The 15807-nt window shown below is 41.2% G+C and overlaps 1 protein-coding gene across 1 annotated transcript in view; it reads left to right on the top strand.

The window, feature by feature from the left end:
• Nucleotides 1-15807, top strand: part of LOC126278567 (xylulose kinase-like) — a 139797-nt gene that overhangs the window by 107208 nt on the left and 16782 nt on the right. The window contains exon 9 of the mRNA XM_049978769.1: nt 3664-3779. Within this exon, the coding sequence (XP_049834726.1) occupies nt 3664-3779 (116 nt within the window). The remainder of the gene's footprint in view (nt 1-3663; nt 3780-15807) is intronic.

The raw sequence follows: 15807 nt of genomic DNA, 5'->3' as shown, positions 1-15807 counted from the left end.
CCGAGCACTGATTTCTCTTATTTTATTCTGATGATCATTCCTACCTATGTAGATTGGGCTCAACAAAATATTTTCGCATTCGGAAGAGAAAGTTGGTGACTGAAATTTCGTAAATAGATCTCGCCGCGACGAAAAACGTCTTTGCTTTAATGACTTCCATCCCATCTCGCATATCATATCTGCCACACTCTCTCCCCTATTACGTGATAATACAAAAGAAGCTGCCCTTTTTTGCACCCTTTCGATGTCCTCCGTCAATCCCACCTGGTAAGAATCCCGCACCGCGCAGCAATTTTCTAACAGAGGACAAATGAGTGTAGTGTAAGCTGTCTCTTTAGTGGACTTGTTGCATCTTCTAAGTGTCCTGCCAATGAAACACAACCTTTGGCTTGCCTTCCCCACAATATTGTCTATATGGTCTTTCCAACTGAAGTTGTTCGTAATTTTTACACCCAGGTACTTAGTTGAATTGACAGCCTTGAGAATTGTACTATTTATAGAGTAATTGAATTCCAATAGATTTCTTTTGGAACTCATGTGGATCACCTCACACTTTTCATTATTTAGCGCCAACTGCCACCTGTCACACCATACAGCAATCTTTTCTAAATCGCTTTGCAACTGATAGTGGTCTTCGGATGACCTTACTACACGGTGAATTACAGCATCACCTGCGAACAACCTAAGAGAACTGCACAGATTGTCACCCAGGTCTTTTATATAGATTAGGAACAGCAGAGGTCCCAGGACGCTTCCCTGTGGAACACCTGATATCACTTCAGTTTTACTCGATGATTTTCTGTCTATTACTACGAACTGCAACCATCCTGACAGGAAATCATGAATCCAGTCGCACAACTGAGATGATACCCCATAGGCCCACAGCTTGATTAGAAGTCGCTTGTGAGGAACGGTGTCAAAAGCTTTCCGGAAATCTAGAAATACGGAATCAACTTGAGATCCCCTGTTGATATTGGCCTTTACTTTGTGCGAATAAAGAGCTAGCTGCATTGCAGAAGAATGATGTTTTCTGAAACCATGCTGATTACGTATCAATAGATTGTTCCCTTTGAGGTGATTCATAATGTTTGAATGCAGTATATGCTCCGAAACCCTGCTGCAAACCGACGTCAATGATATAGGTCTGTAGTTTGATGCATTGCTCCTACTACCCTTCAAAATCCTGGTGCAACCTATGCAATTTTCCAATCTGCAGGTACAGATCTATCAGTGAGCGAGCAATTGTATATGATTGCTAAGTAGGGAGCTATTGTATTGTACCTAGACTCCGTCCTCGTCTTTCTGACCACTGCTAAACAACACCAGCAACACTTGGTGGAAGTCTCTAATCACTTAGAACAACATAATGTGCTATTAAACAATGCCAAGTGTGTATTTGGTTAACCACAGATTACTTTTTGGGCCATCTGATTTCCAGACAAAGTAGAAGCCATCATGAAAATTTCAAGAATGTAACCATTAGGAAAGTATATTCTTCTCTAGGACTGCTAAATCTTTACCTGCATCATCTGCCTGGCTTGGTCAAGTTGCAAGAAACACAAAGTAAATCACTTTCTGGATCTAAAACTAAGGGAAATTCTTTGAGCCAGTGAACAGACATGATGAGCCATGGCTTTGAAGCAACAAAGCAAAGCATACCAAATGCCACAGTCCTGGCACACCCCACAGTGGTCACACCTCTTGCATTGGTGGTAGATGCTAGCCAGACTACTATTGGTGCTGCATTACAACAGCTAGTTGATGGTGCTTGGCAATCACTTGCCTCCTTTTCACAGAAGCTTGCACCTTCACAGCAAAAGTGGAGCACTTACTATCAAGACTTTCTTTGTGTTTATGATTCAATCAAGTACTTGACCCACCTCCCTGCCTTCCCCCAGTTGGCAGCCAGAGAGTTCACGATTTTTACCAATCACAAGCCACGCATCTATGCTTTTAGACAGAGTAACAACATTGTACCCAAAGACACACTGGGATTAGATCATCAACTTTCCTTTTCAAAACGTTTTGTGTGGCAGAAGTGTCAGTGCAGCAAGATACCTCATCATGTGCATGCACCAGAAGGAGATTTTCCAGATCTGATACCACAATTTGTGCATGTGTACATTGATGTAGTGATTGCTGCCTCTGTCAGATGGTCACTGCTATTTATTAACTGCAATTGATTGTTGTTTCACTCATTGACCAGAAACAATACCATTTGACAACACTTTGGCAGAAATTCTAGCTATCCCAAGTATGTACCAGTTTCCTGAAAGACTAAAACAGTCATTAGTGAAAACACTATTGTTAAAAAGATAACTTTGAAATTTTTCTTTGCTACTAGTGTTAACAAAAATATCTGAGAAGAAAGTACAGAAGAGATTAGTGTCACAGATCAGTACACACAATTTGCTGCAAACTTGTAGTTTGGCTTCTGGAAAGGAGTATGCCCAGAGCAATGTATTCTTTTGTGTGTGAGGCATTAGCAGTGCTAAGAGATAGGCTGAGGACAGTAGCTATTTTCTTTGATTTAACAAAACATTTAACTGTGTGGATCATTCAATACTTTTGCATAAGTTGTAACTTTATGGGATTTTTAGGCTCTGGCTTTTGCAGAACAGATTAATGCTTAACTGCAACAAATTGTAATGCATACAGTTTCTGACACTGAACTCTTGTAAACACAAAATTTTACCATCCCAACTTAGTCATACAATCAGCAAAGCAGACCATTTTAAATTCTTAGAACTGGGGCTAGGTGGAAGGCTTTCTTGGAAGTGTCACATTCAATATGTTTTGCAGACACTGAATGCTGCTGTCTTTACAGTAAGAATAATCTCCACTGTCTCTGAAAATAAAACACAAAGGCCTGTTTACTCTATTATCTTGTATGGTGTTATATTTTGGGGCAGTTCTGTGCTCTCATTGAGAATATTCTTATCCCAGACGTGGCAGTCAGACTGAACTGTGGTGTCATTTGTGAACTTCATGTAGACCACTGTTCAGGTGTCACAGAATACTAAGGCAATCCCTGTGCATATATTCCAGCACAGGATTTGCTGTTCACAGTACTGACTCATCCAGAAGAAACTGCAACATTCATTCAGTGGACACTAAACAGAAAAATGGTATACACTGGGATAACACTCATTAAACATTGTATTGAAAGAATTGCAATGTTTAACAGGTTTTATTTTTGATAGGTGGGTGGTAAACCCCAAGTCCTTCTACTCTCTATGGGAGTTCTTTGGAGTAACTTGGTACTTCTCTCTAATATGCGTTTATTTAATCTCTCAAATTTTGTTATATTTTATTAATTCTTTGTTTATAAGTTTTCATATCAGCCAACAATAAACTTGTTCCATGGCCAAGTAGCTTTGGGTAGCATGGTTGCATGGAACATGATAAATAAATGAAAAAATAAAATACTCATTTACTGGTGATGTTACAAACACATAAATGAATGAATAAAATACTCATTCACTGGTGATGTTAGCAAACACATGATCTAATTTTGAACACATGAATTTTTATGTCATTGCACTAGATATACTTTCACTGGACTCATTGCTGCAAAAATTTTTTGAGCAATATGTTTTAGACTGCCTCAGTTTACTATGAACTTAGTTCTCATTCATTTACATACTGTTTGTTTTGCTTCAGTTTTAAGAATGGATCTCTTACAAGGGAACGGATTAGAGATGACTGTGCAGAGGGATCATGGAATCTTTTCAATGAGCTTCTGGACAGTACACCTAGAGGCAACTTTGGAAATATGGGTAAATAATTCCTTGACAAACTAAACTACTCTTCTATTCATGACATGTTTACTTTGCTTATTTTCCAAGTTAATGTTTTAAACTTTTTTATGTCAGTGATATTTTAGGTGCTAATCATTCCTCTTTTTTGATAATTAAATATTCATAATTGGTAGAACACTGGCAAAAAATATCTGAGGACTAGGTTTAAGTCTCAGTTTGGCACAGCTGTTGACAGGTAGGTAATTGTTCCAGTCTAGACATCAACTCCCATATCTTCTGTGGATGGATAAGAAGCTTTAACCATCTCATGACCGCCAACCATTAACAGTACCTTGATTTTAATAACTGCATCCCATCTACAGTAAAAAATCTCTCTCGTGCAGACTGTTCACCCATCTACAGTAACAAACAACCCCTTGCCCAGTAGGCTAAAGATGTTGCTAAGGCCTTCACAGGCAAGCACTATCCTCCAAGAGTAGTCCGCAAACACATGTCTCATGCCATATCCACACAGGACTTTAATTCTCCAACGTCCCCCCTGAACCAGCTGAAAAAGAGCACCATTCTCATTACCCATTATCACTATAGACTCTTAAGAACTTAATGACCTGGTTTGAAAGGGCTGTGATTGTTTATAATCATGCCTCTAAATGAGGCACATCTTATCCATAATCCTTCCACACCTCTCAAAATGGAATTCTGGCATCAAACCCAAGTTACATAACGTCCTGATCCACCCAAATGCTCTACTTCCATGGCTGCTTTACAGTCTGTGCCATCTGGATCTCCCTCCACCAATTACCAGCTTCTCTGAATCCTTACAACAATTCATTAATCCCCTTGGCCTCAATGTTTGTTTGCCCCAGTTCTATATCCAGCTATTCTACTGGCTGCATCAGGTTAAAGAGAATGTAAAGTCAGAATGACTGGTAGCGTGCTATGAAATTGTAGACTAAACATTGGCATATGTCAAATGGCTGTATTTTATTATGAGCTTAAATGTGATCAAAATGCAGAAAATAAAGCTAGAAACATTAACATGACACCTGTATGTGGCACAATAAACAAAAAAGCCATTTCTTCAAAACATTCTGTTTCACTCATACATCATTTGCAAACACTGACAGAATTCAAAAAAAGAAAGTTGCCAACACTGCTGCTGTCTGGCAATCCCATTTTTTAATGAGAAAATTAATCATTGAAACAACTGTCAAAAACATTTTGGAAGGTGATATAACAGTGGAAAATCCAGGATGAAATCTAAAAATATCATGAAAAGGATAGTTGCTACTAAGCATAGAGCGAAGATGCCGAGTGGCAGATAGTCACAACATGAAGACTGTCAGAAAGTGAACTTTCGGTCAGTAAGGCCTTGCTCGGAAATAGAAAACACACACACACACACACACACACACACACACACACACACACTTGTGCAAACACAACTCACATGTACATGACTTCAGTCTTTGGCTGCTGAGGTTAGATTGTGAACAGCACCACATGCAGTGAGCAGCGGTTTGATGGTGTGACATGGATGAAGCGGAGGTGGGTGGGTGGGGAAGGGGTGAAAAGGAGAATAATACACATCGGTGGAATAGGGGGCTGTGTAGTGCTGGAATGGGAACAGGGAAGAGGCTAGATGGGTAAGAACAAAGACGAACAAAGGCTGAGGTCAGTAAGGTTACAGGAATGTAGGATATACTGCAAGGAGAGTTTCCACCTGCACAGTTCAGAAAATCTGGCGTTTGTTGGAAATATCCAGATAGCACAGGTTGTGAAACAGTTGCTGAAATGGAGAATGTTATGTTGGATGATGTGCTGAGCAAAGGGGTGGTCCACTTATTTCTTGGCCACAGTTTATCGGTGGCCATTCATGTGAACAGATGGCTTGTTGGTTGTCATGCCCATGTAAAATGCAGCACAGAGGTTGCTGTTTACCTTGTAGATCACATGAATAGTTTCACAGGTAGCCCTGCCTTTGATGGGATAGGTGATGCTTGTGACCAGACTGGAGTACTTGGTGTTGGGAAGATGTATACATGTCTATTACAGGGATATGAGCCATGAGCTAAGGGGTTGGGAGCAGAGGCATTGTAGGGATGGATGAGGATATTGTGTAGGCTCAGTGGGTGGTGGAATAACACTGTGGGAGGGCTGGGAAGGATAGTGAGTAGAACATACCCCATTTCAGGGCATTACAAGAGGTAATCGTAACCCTGACAGAGAATGTGTTTAAGTTGCTCCGTACTAGGTGGTACTGAGTCGTGAGGGTAGTTTTTGAGGGTGGGGCAAATGAAGTAGGTCTGCAAGGCAGGGTTTGTCAGCCATGAGAGGATCTGGGGGATGTTTGGAGATTGTAGTTTAGGTTGTGGATGGTGGTAGCCCAAGGTGGGAGCAGGGAGTGAAGTGGAGGTGTGCCTGCTGTCCACATGAATGACCAACAACAAACTGTGTCCAAGAAACTGATGAATCACCCCATAGCTGAGCATGCAATACAACACAACATTCTTCATTTCAGTGACTTCTTGATAGCCTGTGCCATCTGGATCCTTCCCACCAACACCAACTCTTCTAAATTAAACAGGTGGGAACTCTGCGTGTAACATGTCCTACATTCCCATAGCCCTCCTGGTCTCAACCTCTGTTTGTCATTTTCTTACCCATCTAGCCTCTTCCCTGTTCCCATTTCAACACACAGTCCTCTATTCCACCAACGCACCCACAGTCCTTTTATTTTTCTGCTCTCCCCCCCCCCCCCCCTGCCCATCGCCAAACCTTCTGAGCACATAGTTGCCCTACCCTCTCTCCACCTCATCCCTGCAGGCTCCAACAAGCAACACTTTATTGTCCCCCACCCCTAACCTGCTATTCCTCCCTGTGCCTGTCTGCAACTCAGTGTCTGTGCTATATGGTGAGTAGCAACTATTTGTATCATAAAACTGTTAGAACTAACTAATTAATGGAAAATCTCATATAAAGATGTGAAACAATTACTAACAAAGAGATAGAGGGGCTGGCCAGTACTTACCTCAGCTCAGTACAGCCGATAGAAACACAAAAAAACAACTGAAAATGTAAGCTCCTAGCTTTCGGAATAAATGTTCCTTCATCAGGGAGGAGAGAGGGGAAAGAAAGGGAAGAAGGGAAAGTGGATTTAGTTACTCACAACCCAGGTTATGAAGCAACAGGGAAAGGAAAACAGGGAAGGTAGCAAGGATGGAGGCATGGTTGTCAGAGGGAAGCCAAAGATATTCCACTGCAGGTACTGTGCCAGCTTCAAACCAAAGAGGATGCATACAGAAGTAAAGAGGTGTATAGTATAAAGATGTAGGATGGAAAGATGCATGAATGGCTAAAGAGGAAAGGGAAAGAGGAGAAGACTGAAAAGTAAATGGGAGTGAGGTTGTTTAACGTAGGTTTAGTCCAGGGGGATGGCGGGATGAAAGGATGTGCTGGAGTGCAAGTTCCCATCTCCGCAGTTCAGAGGGACTGGTGTTGGGTGGGAGAAGCCAAATGGCACAGCAGGTTCCTAGGTCCCTAGAATTATGCTGGAGGGCATGCTCCGCTACTGGGTATTGGACATCTCCTAGGCGGACAGTTCGTCTGTGTCCGTTCATGTGCTCAGCCAGTTTAGTTGTTGTCATACCGATGTAAAAGGCTGTGCAGTGCAGGCATGTCAGCTGATAAATGACATGTGTAGTCTCACACGTGGCCCTGCCTTGAATTGTGTATGTTTTCCTAGTAGCGGGGCTGGAGTAGGTGGTTGTGGGGGGATGCATGGGGCAGGTTTTGCAGCGGGGTCGGTTACAGGGGTAGGAACCGCTGGGTAGAGAAGGTAGTCTGGGAATATTGCAGGGTTTAACAAGGATGTTACGGAGGTTAGGGGGACGACGAAAGGCAACTCTGGGTGGTGTGGGGAGAATTTTGTCAAGGGATGATCTCATTTCAGGGGTTGACTTGAGAAAGTCATATCCCTGGCGGAGTAATTTATTGATGTATTCGAGGCCAGGATAATATTGGGTGACAAGGGGGATGCTTCTGTGTGGTCTGAGGGTAGGAATATTGTTGTTGGACGGAGAGGAATGTATTGCTCGGGAGATCTGTTTGTGGACAAGGTCTGCAGGATAGTTGCGGGAGAAGAAAGCACTGGTCAGGTTATTGGTGTAATTGTTGAGGGATTCGTCACTGGAGCAGATACGTTTGCCACGAATACCTAGGCTGTAGGGAAGGGAGCGTTTGATGTGGAATGGATGGCAGCTATCAAAGTGAAGGTACTGTTGTTTGGAAGGACCAGGTGAAATTCAGATTCGAAAAGGAGTTGAGGTTATGGAGAAAATTAAGGAGTGTTTCTTCACCATGAGTCCAGACCACAAAGATGTCATCTATAAACCTATACCAGGCCAGGGGAAGCAGCTGTTGGGTCTTCAGGAAAGCCTCCTCCATGCGGCCCATGAAGAGGTTGGCATAGGATGGAGCCATCCTGGTTCCCATGGCAGTTCCCATGATTTGTTTGTAGGTCTGGCCTTCAAAAGTGAAGTAATTATGGGTGAGGATGAAGTTGGTAAGTGTGATAAGGAACGAGGTTTTTGGAAGATCTTCGGGTGGGCGTTGGGAGAGGTAGTGCTCAAGGGCAGAGAGATCATGGGTGTGTGGGATGTTTGTGTAAAGGGATGTAGCATCTATGGTGACAAGAAAGGTTTCAGGTGGGAGAGGAGTGGGAATGAATTTGAGGCGTTCTAGGAAGTGGTTTGTGTCCTTGATGTAGGATGGGAGTCTGCAGGTGATAGGTTGGAGGTGTTGGTCTACCAGAGCTGAGATACGTTCTGTTGGGGCTTTGAAGCCTGCTACAATGGGACGGCCAGGATGGTTCTCTTTGTGGATTTTGGGTAATAGGTAGAAGGTAGGGGTACGTGGCTCAGGTGGAGTGAGTAAGTCTATGGAAGCCATTGTGAGGCCTTGTGAGGGACCTTGGATTTTTAGGATTCTCAAGTCAACCCCTGAAATGAGATCATCCCTTGACAAAATTCTCCCCACACCACCCAGAGTTGCCTTTCGTCGTCCCCCTAACCTCCGTAACATCCTTGTTAAACCCTGCAATATTCCCAGACTACCTTCTCTACCCAGCGGTTCCTACCCCTGTAACCGACCCCGCTGCAAAACCTGCCCCATGCATCCCCCCACAACCACCTACTCCAGCCCCGCTACTAGGAAAACATACACAATTCAAGGCAGGGCCACGTGTGAGACTACACATGTCATTTATCAGCTGACATGCCTGCACTGCACAGCCTTTTACATCGGTATGACAACAACTAAACTGGCTGAGCGCATGAACGGACACAGACGAACTGTCCGCCTAGGAGATGTCCAATACCCAGTAGCGGAGCATGCCCTCCAGCATAATTCTAGGGACCTAGGAACCTGCTGTGCCATTTGGCTTCTCCCACCCAACACCAGTCCCTCTGAACTGCGGAGATGGGAACTTGCACTCCAGCACATCCTTTCATCCCGCCATCCCCCTGGACTAAACCTACGTTAAACAACCTCACTCCCATTTACTTTTCAGTCTTCTCCTCTTTCCCTTTCCTCTTTAGCCATTCATGCATCTTTCCATCCTACATCTTTATACTATACACCTCTTTACTTCTGTATGCATCCTCTTTGGTTTGAAGCTGGCACAGTACCTGCAGTAGAATATCTTTGGCTTCCCTCTGACAACCATGCCTCCATCCTTGCTACCTTCCCTGTTTTCCTTTCCCTGTTGCTTCATAACCTGGGTTGTGAGTAACTAAATCCACTTTCCCTTCTTCCCTTTCTTTCCCCTCTCTCCTTCCTGATGAAGGAACATTTATTCCGAAAGCTAGGAGCTTACATTTTCGGTTGTTTTTTGTGTTTCTATCGGCTGTACTGAGCTGAGATAAAACTGTTAGATTCCATCCTGGATTTTCCATTGTTTTATTTTGCCTGGTGGCTTTTCTTCCATCCCATAAGTCACTGCTGTTCTCCTTTGTTACTATTTTCTAATGCATTACAGTACTCAGTGACCTTCCTCCTTTTTCTTCTTTCCTGTGTTTCTCTTGTCACCTTATAAACCACACAGCACACTCTATGTATGAGCCACACTGAATCAGCTATATTGGCTGCACACAATACATGGCTCCAAGGTCACACTGATTGTGGGTGCAACAATTCATGTCACACATGACACCTGCTCATATAATTAATCCCATACCTTCAAATTGAGCGATCTTCCTGCATCACTCTCCTGTATTTTCACTTGTTATTTCCCATACCTTCCTGTGCCCCACAAAATTTTTATCTCAGCTTATCAACCCCTTTCCACCCCCGCCCCCTTTCTCCACTCTATTATTCCAGTTCACAACCACTAACTTCACCTAATCTAGTCAGATCTGATGTCCTCCTTCACACTTATCCACCCACTGGCCTGAAACTCAAATTACAATCTTTTTATTTATTTTTTCTTTGATCTCTTTGTGTCTTCACTCCAATTTTAGTTTGTTTCCACCTTTCGCTTTCGGCCTGCTCCCTCAGAGTTCATCTTGTTTTCTTTTACTTCTTCTGTCTCATACTATCGTGATTTCTCCCAACTGTTTGGGTGTACTTTTACGAATTTTTTTGGACATGTTTCTACATTACTTTCATATTTTTACACATTTTTATCCTCCCCCATGGATCCTTGCTCCTTCCATCTGCATCAATACAGAAAAGTTTCCTTATCCATTGCCAGAACTCAGTCCCACATTCTGTTCCTGTGTTGTTACTTGGATCATGGAATCCCCGCAAAGGGCCTTACCATCAAATTACCCATCTCCAGCTGCCACAATGCCTTCCCCAGTGAACTCCATCTGTTCGGATTCTGCCAATCCTTAGCCTTCACCAACATAGTCCTGCAAAACCATATCAATCAGGCCCAAACTTTCTTGCAATACCTCCTCTCCATCCATAAAATTCTCCTACTATCCAATCTCAAATTCCTGAATCCCATATCACACATTGAACCTCTTGCCCTCCCTGAACTAGAGCAACATACCACCTCAAAAACTCTCCGCTGTATTCACTTCCTGCTCCCAACTTGGACTACCACTATCAGCCACCTGTACTACAACCTCCAAATCTCCCCCATGTCCCCTCATAACTGACAAACCCTGCCTCATAGACATACTACATCTATCCCACCCTCAAAAACTCTCTCCCACCACCACACAGATTCTGGAAGGTAAACAGACCCATAACACAGTCATGAATCTTTCCTCCGAAAGCCTTAGCCCCACAGAAGTATCAGTCCTTTTCAAAGGCCTCACCATTTGCCCCACTCCCAAATTCAATCATGCAGGACTTGTTAAGGACCTTCTGCCCCTCTCAAGGTCCCTACAGTGGACTGTTTTGCTGCCAATGCTACCAATCAGACTCAACCAGAGACCAATGTTTAACACTGCCTATCTCAGTTCACTCCTCCATCTAATTGTGATCATCCCCCACTGCCCCGAAATCACCCCCTGTTAACTTTCCAGGATTACTTAACCATGCAGCTTGCCTCACCATCATAGCACAAATCCCTCAACATGCAAATTAACTTTACATCCATAGAGAGAACTGCAATCTACATCCTAAAAACTGATCCCTACCTTATAATATTACCCACTGGCAAAGGCTCCACCACTGTTGTTCAGGACTGCAAGGATTTCCCGGTAGAAGGATTCTGCCAGCCATGAGATTCATTCACCTACAAAACCTGCTACAGTGACCACAATCCAGAAATCCAGCAGGATCTCCAGCCTCTCCTCAAATCCTTAGGCCCATCCCAGAACCTCTCCCCGAAATCCATTTCTCTCCTCACCCCTAACACTCCCAACACTCCTACCTTCTATATGCTTCTTGAAGTCCTTATACCCAACCACCCAGGATGCACCATTGTTTGTGGTTGGTTACTGACCAGTTTCTCTCTATATATTTCTTGTATTTCCTATTTTGAAAACTTTGCTACATTCTAAAATGTAAGTTTTTCTAATTTTGTTTGTTTTTGAAGGCTGTTTTCAGAATTAGCTAAAACTACAGTACTGCTTACAATTCTAATTACTGTGGTTTCCTTTTGTATAGTTGTGCCTGTAGCAGATATTCCTTAACATTTATGTATTGCATCTTTAGGGATAAAGGCAGAATATTCTTCAAACACCTATGCTCCCATGCAAATTTCGCTCTGCTTTCTATTTTAACAAATTTTGCTTTACGTCCTATAATGTTCAAATTATTTTCATGTTTCAGTAGTCAAATTTAATGCCCTTTAGAAATTTCCATGTTTCTGAGATTCCAGCTCCAGAAGGAAAACAATTTTTCTTACACAATTCAAGTGCATGCAAAAGTACCAGGTGGTTATAATAAAACTGATGGTGTTTTGAGTGCTGCAGTGTAGGCTGCATACATCACAGGATGCTGAAACATTGCAGGTATGTTCATTAATCAGTGTGCTTGTGAAGTATGCTGAAAAAAAAAAATATCAGTTCCACTTTCTGCCACCATCTGAAAATATGCCACTGGAAGCACTCAGAATGTAATGTGGGTGCATGAAAAGGGGAAAAATGACCAAACACATAATAACGGTTGTTCTAGCATGTTTATTAGGATGTAGTCAAGTGTTACAACATGTGTTCAATATGATTTCCACACTCAGTGACATGCTGCATCCGTTACACAGCATGGGGAATAGTTGCTTGGAGCATGTTCGATGTAATATTGTCCTTCAGGTCAAGAAGAGTCCGGATACATCCCTGATAGACCTGACTTTTCAGATATCCTCATAACCAAAAGTTGTTGTCGAAGGTTTCTCAAAACAAATCTTTCTCCTGTCAAGTAAGATGTGGTGCCGCCCATCTTGCATGAAAACAGTGGTACATGATGCATTTTCATTCTTATAAAGCTGGAATCACGTGTTGTACAAGGAGATATTTATAAAGAGCAGATGCCACTGTAGGCCTAACCAGCCTGCTTGGGGTCATCTCCTTGAAGAAAAATGGACCAAGCACAAGGAGCTTGTGGCGCCACACCACAAAGTCACATAAGTGGTGTGCAGTGCATGTTCCTGCATGACATGTGGTGGAGTAGAACCCCATATGTGACAGTTCTGAGCATTCACAGTACCATACAGCATAAAATGTGTCTCATCTGTCCAAAGAATGTTTCGTGGCAACATGTCATCCATTTTGATATGTGCCAAAACATAAAGGATGAAGTCACATCACAGAAGCCTATCTTGAGGCTTCATTTGGTGCACATTCTGAATTTTGTAAGGATGTAAAATACACCATAAAATCTTTTGAACTGTTGACTCAGGGAAAGATAATTCCCATAACACAGCTTGGGCACTGGCTGTAGAATTTGAGGCATGTACTGTACAGTTGGCTATTGCTACAGCAACTTCATCAACAGCTACCATGGGAATGGGCCACTTCCTTCTCCCTGCTGCACCACCCAATTCACCTGTTTGTCCTGATTTCTTGATTGTATTCTTTAGCCCATTTGTTGATATGGCTCTCTTTGCAGCTGTTTCTGTCAGCGATATTCCTGAAATGCAGTGCCGCTATTGTTGCTATTCTGATAAAACAACTTTACTTGCAGTATATGGTCTCTCTTCTCAGTAGCTATTGCAGTTTGTCTGGAAAACTTCAACCTTCTTAACTATTTATACCAAGTCATTTCACAAAAGAAATTAACATGTGCTGCCAAGTAACTAACAGCTTACTGGAATCAAAACAGGGAACATTTCACATTCTGAGTGCTTACAATGTGATATTTTCACTCAGTGGCAGCAAATGGAACTGTTTTGTTTTCAGCATACTCCATGAGTGCATCAATTAATGAAAGGAAAGTATTTTGAGAAATTGTGAAATGGTTTCCACCAAATTCTTTTGTAAAAATTTAAAAGCTGGCCTACACACAATACTTGGAGTGGATTTGTAATTATCTTCATGGACCCAAAAAACTAAATGAAATGCACATTATAAAGAACAATGACGAAATCCTTGGTAGATATGTTTGTCTTAATTTTGTATATTGAGATATGTTTAGTCTTCAGTCAGCCTGCCATCATTTGCAATCCTCCTCTTTGCTTATGATGACCAGCCATCAAACACTGTAGACAGGATGTAGCTCATATGACAACAAAGTTGAAAACGAGGAAAACACGTTGAACATGATATTGCCTTTAATTACTGTAACTTTTCCTTGTGTAAATTATGTATTTGTTTTTTTTTTATTCAATACAGAGTGAATGTGATGTCAGTGCTTTAATGGTCTGCTAATAATGTGATTCAATAAAATTAATTTCTTCATAACATGTGAAAGAAGAAGAGATGCAATGCACGCTTGTGGTGTGTGTGTGTGTGTGTGTGTGTGTGTGTGTGTGTGTGTGTGTGTGAAGAAAAACATCTGTTGATATCACAGAATTGAAGTAACTGTAACAGATAGTAGTGGATGTAAGTACATGAAACAGACTGAATTTCTAGTTTTGTAAACAACTGTTTTCTTTTTTCATTTAAATTAAAAAGGAAGTAGATGTAAGCATTTGTAATTTTTTTGTAATTTATTTGTGTGAAACATGTAATTACTTGCATAGCAATTGGTAGTAAAATACAATAGTATGCAACCTAATTTTACTTTATAATATTAAGAATATACTTTACATTGTTTGATATTATAACTTTAGATTTTAGTTTCTACAGTAGGCTATAAAAGCAATGCTCAATGAGCCACAATTTTAGATCTTTTTTGAATGTCTCTCCAGTTATTACCTTCAGTTCATTTGGCAGTGCATTGAAGTATTTTGCTTTGTTAATATATGGACTGTTAGCTGTTTATTTTTCAGTCTTCTGTGCATCATATGATAATTTTGTACTAGCCTAATATTGTGATCATGAATTTCTGCATTACGACATGTATATTTCTTATCTTCTATGGTTAATACTATTGTTTCAAACATATACATAGAATAGATAGTCAGAATTTTAAATTCTATAAACAATCCTTTACATGATGTTCTAGCATCTTTTTTGTCTAATATTCTCAAGGTTCATTTCTGTAGTTTAAATACTCAGTCTACATGAGTTTTGGAAGCCCCACCCCACAATGAAAGACCATATGCTAGAAATGGATGTATTAAACCAAAATACATCGTCCTCATTGTTTGGATATTGACGTATGGAGCTATTCTTCACAAAACATATAAGCTAGATGGTACCCTTGCTCATACATTGTCAATTTGTTGTGTTCATAGTAGTTTACTATCTATGCATATACCTAGGAATTTACTCTCACTGCAGATTTTCCCTAAAATATTACTATCTTGAGAATGAATACAATTTTGCAAATCATCAACATTGAGGGGGATTATATTTGTTTTTTGTAAGTTGACTTTTAGATTGTCATTTTCAAACTTTTCCTTTGCAATATCTATAAGTCTTTTAACTTATCTCCCGAGATTAAGGATATCATTTCCCCAACAAAGGCCTCAAAGTCATTTGTTACTATCTTTGGGAAGTCATTAATGTAACATATCAAAAGGAAGGGACCAATTATCGATCCCTGAGCATACCAAATTTAATATTCCTGACCCTTGATTTATAACTTTTTAATGTTTCTCCATTATTGTGTAAGACTGAGGTACACTGACTTCTGTTTTTTAAATATGATTTGATGAGGTGCAATAGTTTCCCACTTATGCCATCTCTGGCCAGTTTTGACAGAAGTACCTTATGATCAACCCTATCAAAAGCCTTTGATAAGTCTAGGAAAACTCCAGCTACTTGCATGCCCTCATCAATTTTGTCAAGAGCTTTCAGCATAAATTGAAGTGATGCAGTCATGGTGCTACAACCACATCTGAAACCATGCTGAAAATTCCCCAGGAAGTTGTGCTTATTATAATGCTCTAACATATATTTCAGAATTATTTTTTTCAATTAACTTGCTAAAAATGATAGTTAAAGTGAGTGGTGTGTAATTTTCTACTAGTTGTTTATCACCTTTTTTG

Source organism: Schistocerca gregaria, chromosome 6 (assembly GCF_023897955.1).
Source record: "Schistocerca gregaria isolate iqSchGreg1 chromosome 6, iqSchGreg1.2, whole genome shotgun sequence".
Taxonomy (NCBI): Eukaryota; Metazoa; Arthropoda; class Insecta; order Orthoptera; family Acrididae; genus Schistocerca; species Schistocerca gregaria.
This window is presented reverse-complemented; position numbering and strand designations above follow the sequence as displayed.